General features: G+C 37.3%; 1 protein-coding gene across 6 annotated transcripts in view; it reads left to right on the top strand.

Annotated features, from left to right (window-relative positions):
- Positions 1–7,433, top strand: part of LOC139954504 (reelin-like) — a 157,093-nt gene extending 149,660 nt beyond the window's left edge. For 3 of the 6 annotated variants that reach the window (XM_071954324.1, XM_071954323.1, XM_071954326.1), the window contains 4 exons: positions 3,429–3,558; positions 4,095–4,328; positions 5,348–5,620; positions 6,258–7,433. In XM_071954324.1, the coding sequence (XP_071810425.1) occupies positions 4,216–4,328; positions 5,348–5,620; positions 6,258–6,264 (393 nt within the window). In that variant the 5' untranslated portion in view covers positions 3,429–3,558; positions 4,095–4,215 and the 3' untranslated portion in view covers positions 6,265–7,433. Of the gene's footprint in view, positions 1–1,511; positions 1,691–3,428; positions 3,559–4,094; positions 4,329–5,347; positions 5,621–6,257 lie in introns of those variants that run through there. The other 3 variants (XR_011788121.1, XM_071954327.1, XM_071954325.1) reach the window with 2 other exon arrangements.
- The last annotated feature ends 833 nt before the right edge of the window (positions 7,434–8,266 follow it).

The following is an 8,266-nucleotide window of genomic DNA, read 5'->3' as shown; positions in this document are numbered from 1 at the left end:
CCAGCACAAGCTCTCAGAAGGATTGTGTTCACATCCCATCAAACTCAATTGCTCTACCCCCTATTGCTATGTCATTAGCATACACTGTATTCCCCTACCACACATCACACCAGCACAAATCTCTTTCTTATTCAAACTCACCCTTTGAATATGCAATGAAGTTACTGGACCCTAAACCTGAGACCATACAAATCTGGGTGAATGCTATGGGGGGTAGAGTAATTGAGTTTGGTGGGATGTGAACACAGTGCTTCATGATTGTATATAACCCATGTCTATTGTCTAGTACCGCGCCCAGATTTGTATGGTCTCAGGTTTAGGGTCCAGTGTGATGTGTGGTAAGGGAATACAGTGTATGCTAATGAGATGGCAATAGGGGGTAGAGCAATTGAGTTTGGTGGGATGTGAACACAGTCCTTTTGGGGGTATGCTAATGGTAGCAATAGGGGGTAGAGCAATTGGGTTTGGGGATATGCTAATGGAGCAATAGGGGGTAGAGCAATTGAGTTTGATGGGATGTGAACACAGTCCTTTTGGGGGTATGCTAATGGAGCAATAGGGGGTAGAGCAATTGGGTTTGGGGATATGCTAATGGAGCAATAGGGGGTAGAGCAATTGGGTTTGGGGATATGCTAATGGAGCAATAGGGGGTAGAGCAATTGGGTTTGGGGATATGCTAATGGAGCAATAGGGGGTAGAGCAATTGAGTTTGATGGGATGTGAACACAGTCCTTTTGGGGATATGCTAATGGAGCAATAGGGGGTAGAGCAATTGAGTTTGATGGGACGTGAACACAGTCCTTTTGGGGGTATGCTAATGGTAGCAATAGGGGGTAGAGCAATTGGGTTTGGGGATATGCTAATGGTAGCAATAGGGGGTAGAGCAATTGAGTTTGGTGGGATGTGAACACAGTCCTTTTGGGGATATGCTAATGGTAGCAATAGGGGGTAGAGCAATTGAGTTTGATGGGATGTGAACACAGTCCTTTTGGGGGTATGCTAATGGTAGCAATAGGGGGTAGAGCAATTGGGTTTGGTGGGATGTGAACACTGAGAGCTTGTGCTGGGGTGCGTTCCACTCGCGCAAACGTTGCCAACAGTTGCGCACGTTCGCCAACAATTTCAAGTGGAACGAGTTGTTCGCCGCCACCGTTGGCGAACGTTGGCAACTTGAGGCGAACATACTTCTGAGGTGTTGGCAAGTGGTTTCTAAAATGGCGGACAAGCATAACGGTATTATTTCTTTGTCACAAACATAATTACATTGTATTTTCGGTGGATGATAATGCAGATTTGGAATTACAAAGTTAATTAGTTGATGCAATGATGTCAAAAAGAGGACTATTGCAGCAAAAACGAAGTTTAAAAAAACCTACGTATGGTGCGCGCCATCTTCATTTCAGGGCGCCGCCATATTGACATCGCGTATACGCACCAATCGTTCAAAAGATAAAGACACGTTTGCGCGAACAGTTGCGAGTCGTTTGCGCGAGTGGAACGCACCCCTGGATGCACACACCCTGTTTTTTGATGTGCAGACCACAGTTTTTCAAAGAAATATATTGGAAAACCAACCTGAATTTTTGCTGTGCTAGCTTTGAAAGCTTAGTCATTTTATTAGATTTTGTAGGCTTTTAGCCCTTTTTGCCAGCTTGGAAAGGAAGACAGATTGGAGGATACATCTACAATCGTGAGTAATTTCTCTAAAATCAATTTGTTCAAGAAGACTTTCATTATAAAGCACATGTAGTTAAAATCAAAAATCTTAGAAAACTTGTACAAATTTAGAAAGTCATTTTGCAATTTATTACTTGGAAGTTTGGTGGATTTCTTTGTGGTAAATTATCTCCCTTGTTATTGTTAAGTTATTAATTGTAATTTCCAAGATATGCGAAGATTGTGTATTGAAGTGTATTAAGTGTTTTGAAGCCTAAATTATGGCATAAAAACACAAGTTTGGCTAATGAATGTTTCTGATGGCCCGTATTTGGAGTGTGTGTGTTTTTTCTTTCGTTATTATCTCGCAATCCGGACGACCAATTGAGCTCAAATTTTCACAATGTTGTTATTTTATGCATGTTGAGATACACCAAGTGAGGAAACTGGTCTTTGACAATTACCAATAGTGTCCAGTGCCTTCAATTGGGAAAAGTTTCCGAATGGTGCCACCACTTTTTCATTCGATATGATATAATGTAGTATCTAATTTACCCCGATGAAATATCCCTTTTTGTAAAAATGAGTGAAAAAGTGGTGGCGCCTTACGGAAAGTTATCCTTCAATTATAATAGTACTTTAAATGGATCTCAGGCAACTTTTACATTTAAATTTGTTAAAGTGAATGTCTATATATTTTCTTTTAGTTTTAGATAACAAACATGAAGGAAAAAAATAAAGTTTTAAAGGGAAGGTTTATGTTTGTTAATCACTCTTAAAAAAAATGGCAATAAAAACTTTTTGTTAGAAGCTTCCCACAGCTTTTGATAGTACAAAGCATTTGAGAAACATTTCACTTTGAAGTAATATGGTTATTTCAAAATGTATTTTAGTTTGGATAACTTTCCGTATGGCGCCACCACCTTTTCACTAATTTTTACAAAAAGGGATATCTCATTGAGGTAAATTAGATACTATATTATTTCATATCGAATGAAAAAGTGGTGGCGCCATACGGAAACTTCCTTTAGTTTTTATGCCCTAATATTTTAATCTTAGCAGTAACGCTTCTCGATCAGATAGTGCATTCCTATTAGGGATCAATATCTTCCTGCTTGGAAGTTTTCATTTGTTAATTGTGCACATCTCTACTTTTCAAAATGTCCACAGATTTACATTAAACTTACATGGTTTGAAGACAATGAAGGAAAGCTTCTCTTCAAATGTTACTAACTGGAATTCTGTAGTTTTTGTGAAATGAGTAAATAATTATTGTCTCAGTGAGACAAAATTATTTTAGCTTGTAAAAACTTATTCCAGTTACGATATTCAACGAAAACATACCTTAACTGGTTAATACGTTTTTACATGTTAAAACTGTGACAAAAATTATTTTTGTGACATTGTTTGGATAACTTTCCGTATGGCGCCACCACCTTTTCACTCATTTTTACAAAAAGGGATGTATCAATCAGGTAAATTAGATACTATATTATTTTATTTCGAATGAAAAAGTGGTGGCGCCATACGGAAACTTTTCCCATTGTTTTACTCATTTCTCAAAAACTACAGCACCTCGGGAAGTAAAATTTTAAGGGAGGCTTTCTACTATCATTATCTTCAAACTGTAAGTTTAATGTAAATCTGTGGAAACAAGTACCTTTAGACCCTTTAAAACAGTTAAATGGTTCCAAAAACCAAATGTATTCTTTGCCTTTAACTGCTCCTTCTAAAGATAGCATATATTACATCGCCCATTTGTGATTTTGCAGATCTTTATTGGCAGTCATGGTCAAGCTGTACTACAAGATGACTTTGATTCCTCCATGCAAGGAGACAGTAATGAGATTACATCAGTACATGATCAGAACTGGCTCCTCTCCTGGGGGAGTTATGGAACAGGTAAGTTGCAATGTTATTCTAAAGCCTTGTTCTATGAGCAAGTCCGAGTGTGCTCCACGGATAACTAGAGGTTGACTATTTTTGCTTACCCCTGAAACACACTAACACAGCAGCAAATCTTTCTGCTACAGTAAAGGCACAAAAATGTGCTTGCCCTTAAGCAGCGCTATGAAATTGGGCCCTGGTGTTTCTGACCAGCAGATCCAAGGGCCCAATTTCATGGCTCTGAGCTGCTTACCGCCAAATTCTGCGCTTACGATCACTATTCTCCGCTTAATGTCTGCACTAGCTGTGTAAAGCATAGAATGCCTAGTAATGTGGAATACGCACGCGCACAAGCCAAAATTCCTGCTAACCTGTAAAATATGCTTGGCATATCACAGAATTCCCTGCTTCCGTAAAGGCCGATATTTGCTTACGGTAAGCAAAGCCATAAAATTTGGCCCATCCGAGCTTGAGAAGCCCCTGCTCTTGACCACAACGTGCCACAGTGCATAATACTGATGCTTTAACGAGTTTCTTTCTCTCAATATCAGGTTGTAGTTGGATGTCAAGATACGTCGCTTTCCTCTATCACAGACCACCCAATTCATTTAGAATACAACATGAATCCTGCCGTGCCTCACTGGACTCTCCTAAAGCCCAGCTGTCTGCCTGATGATGGGGACCAGACTAGATGTAATCCCAGAGTGTACGACGGAGGAAGCATCTTCTCTTCTAATCAGCATGGTGTGTGGAAGAGATGCTCTACCACTGCACACAGTTTCAAGGTATGTTGATTGTTGGTTCTCTATCCCTCATCTCTATCTCGGGTTCCAAAGCTTAGTGCCAGAATCTGCGCAAGAGGAGTGAAGTTTGCAGGGCACTGCTATTGCCACCCTGAGCTTCCAGCCAGCAAGCTTGTCCTCTAGGAGCCTAAGCAAGGTAACACAAACAGTTTGGACGAGTCCAAAACGTATGTGTGTTTTGGATGAGTCCAAAGCGTATGTTTAAAAACTGAAAACATATGAGAGGATTTTCACCATTTTCTTGTGACTCTTATGATTGATTTTCTTTGCAGGTTTCTTATTTTATATATTCGATGTTTGGTCACATCAATTTTGTTTCCATTCTTTATAATATTTAGAATACTGGATGCAAGACTTGCAAAGATTTGTTTTGTTCGGTTGTAAAACTGAAAGAATGAAAAATATTTTGTTACCTTACCTTGTTTGTAATTTTAGCAATACTTGATATATGCTTTTTTTTGTAATCTCTTTTTCTCAATCTCTTTTTTCTATACTTTCTGTACAGAAGCTTGTTTTAAACTCCTAACTGTTTTTATTCCATTATACTTTCGTGAATGTTGTGTACTTTCATTGAAATTTACTTTCAAATCGGTTAATGCTGTGATTTGGAACTTTTTAATTAATGATTTATTAAACAATTGGTAACTTGAACAATTCCACACCAATGTTTGTTTTTCCACCCCCCCCCCCCTTCATTTCCCGTTAATTGCCTCTTCTCTAAATCGTCACTCTGATCCCCCTGTTTCCCCAGTCTATCTTTTATCCCTTCCTTTTTGTGTTTTATTCTTGTATTGGCCATTTAGTGTAATTAAAGTAATCTAATGATTGCGACTCGTTCTTATTTTTGAGGTTTATCTTTATTTCTTGTACAAATTTTAATATAGGCCTAAGTGTAGTGTTTTCTTATATTAATTTTTTTTTTTAAATGTGTGAAACACGGTAATGATTTGCAAGCTGGCATGATGAATACATAATAAAATTGATTTGAATTGATATTTCAGTGACCTGATGTTCGTCCTGCAAATCGGCAGCACCACCATTGATAACCCAAGCTGTTCTGTCAAGGCCATCCTCCTACAATACACAGTCAATAACGCCATCAACTGGCACCTGATTGAGTCACATGACCTAGTGGACTACCAGCGGGCACAGGGATTGTCCTACAGCCTGCCTACAAGGGCCAAGGGTAGAGCTGTCAGGTTCCGTTGGTGGCAGCCTCAGCACAATGGACCAGGAAACGACCAATGGGCAATCGATAACATACAACTCATTATGTAAGTTTTCCCCCACATATTGGTCAAAACTTTTTTTGTTGTCAACTGAATCAGATTGTGATAATTTATATGTTTTACAAATCACTAACTTGTAGATGACACAAGAGTCTATCGCATAATGATGATCGTCCAATAAGCCCTAAAATAAACCTTGTATATGACTTGATAACCAAACTCAATGATTAGTGCATGCTCTGTGTAAAAGAAAAGCTGTGAAAGTTTAAGATTATTTGTATTGGTGTGTACCCTAAACCGGTTTACACCATGGGTTGTTGCTGGTTGGTGCTCTAATGCCTCAGACAGCACCAGTAACTTCAGCTCGTTACTTTAAAAGTACACTACATGTGGGTTTTGTTTTGATTGAATGTAGGATACCTTACGCTAATCGAAAGGACTATTTTTCTGTGTTCATGTAAGATTGTCTTTTTTTTTCGTTTTCTTTGTTTCTGCTGGCTGATTGCTAAACACAAAATGTCGTTATGTAACTCAGAATGTTACTGGTTGGTGCATGTTGACATTCAATTTGTGGCCTTGTTGGTGTTTTACAAATTCGTCCCTGATTATTTTACCCAATAATTTGAGAGTAGACGTCTATAATATAAAATTGTCTTTTTTTTCTTTTTCTTTTTGTGTTCAGGTTTTGAAGCCATATGTTAAACCGCTACCACCAGTGAATAACGAGAGTTTGATATTAATCAACACATTACCAACTGGTTTGCAATCTCAGGCCTTATGACTTGCCGGTGTCTCCAAGACTTAACATTATACCGTTTTAAGAAACACCTTTTTTGGTTAATGAAAAGATTAAACAACAATGCATTATTACTCATGATATTAAAATTGCAAGAGGCTTTAAAGGCAGTGGACACTATTGGTAAATACTCAAAATATTTATTAGCATCAAACCTTACTTGGTAATGAGTAATGGGGAGCTATATAGGATTTGAGGCATTGCATGGCGAGGTATCAATATATATTTGGTTTGCGGTAACACCATGTGTGTATCTACTTGCCAGGTAGAGTTTGTTCTTTAGAGAACCGTCTTTCTTTATCTCCTACCGCAGAGTAGATTTTATGGATGTTCGAGAGACTTCTCAGTTCTAAAAAGAACTGTCCTGCTTTTTAACTATTTACTTAGGTGGATGGTATAGAACATAGGCTGGGACTACTACTTTAGCTTATAGGATCGTAATTACTTGTACTACTGCAGAGTCAGTTTGTAAATTGGTCCCAACGTCCCAGTGATGCTCCTGGCGCTGTAACATACAGTATTTCCTGCCAGATGTGGGACTACGTTTGGATTATGAGACCTAATTCTGATAGCACCATGTAATGCTTTACAAGGTGCTGTGGCGCAATTTGCGGTCTATTTGACCAGGAACACCAGGGCGAACCCCTTCTCTTTTCGATAAGTGCACTGGGTTCTTTTACATGCATTACATAACACATGGGACCAAATGCTTAACATCCCATCCGAAGGACAAGCAATGGTTATAAGTGTCTTGCTTAAGGACACAAGTGTCATGGCCGGGGATTCCAACCCACACTCTGCTGTCTATGGAACAAATTACATGCACTAGTCAAATCATCTGTTTCCTTGACCCAGTTTAAAAAACAACTAAAAACACATCTTTTCAAATAGGCATTTGATTCAATGGTTTAATTAAATGTTTTCTTAAATATTTCATTTGTATTACTATTGTATTCTATACCACATTTTCCAGATTTCTCTCAACTGAGGTTTACGTTTTAATATTTTTTAGTGTAAATTATTTTAATGCTATTGTTTATATTTAAGCCCCTTTTTAGCGCCATGAGCACTTTTGTGGATTTGTGCTCTATATTATTATTATTATTATTATTATTATTATTATTATTATTGTTATTGTTATTGTTATTGTTATTGTTATTGTTATTGTTATTGTTATTGTTATTGTTATTGTTATTGTTATTGTTATTGTTATTGTTATTGTTATTGTTATTGTTATTGTTATTGTTATTGTTATTGTTATTGTTATTGTTATTGTTATTGTTATTGTTATTGTTATTGTTATTGTTATTGTTATTGTTATTGTTATTGTTATTGTTATTGTTATTGTTGCTGTTGCTGTTATTGTTGCTGTTATTGTTGCTGTTATTGTTGCTGTTATTGTTGCTGTTATTGTTATTGTTATTGTTATTGTTATTGTTATTGTTGCTGTTATTGTTATTGTTATTGTTATTGTTATTGTTATTGTTATTGTTATTGTTATTGTTATTGTTATTGTTATTGTTATTGTTATTGTTATTGTTATTGTTATTGTTATTGTTGCTGTTATTGTTGCTGTTGTCGTTGTCGTTGTCGTTGTCGTTGTCGTTGTTGTTGTTATCAGAGTTCAGTGCTCTTAACCACAGTGGTAGAATAATGAAAAGACAGTTATGTTAGAACAAACTTCACCTCGCAAGTAGATACACACATGGTGTCACCACAGCTGTTGATAGTATAAAACATTGTGAGAAACGACTTCCTCTGAAGTTACGTAGTTTTCGAGAAAGAAGTAACATTTCACGAATTTGATTTTGAGACCTCAGATTTAGAATTTGAGCTCTTGAAATCAACCATCTAAAAGCACACAACTTCGTGTGACAAGGGTGTTTTTTCTTTCA

The sequence above is a fragment of the Asterias amurensis genome, chromosome 2 (assembly GCF_032118995.1).
Source record: "Asterias amurensis chromosome 2, ASM3211899v1".
Lineage (NCBI taxonomy): Eukaryota > Metazoa > Echinodermata > Asteroidea > Forcipulatida > Asteriidae > Asterias > Asterias amurensis.
This window is presented reverse-complemented; position numbering and strand designations above follow the sequence as displayed.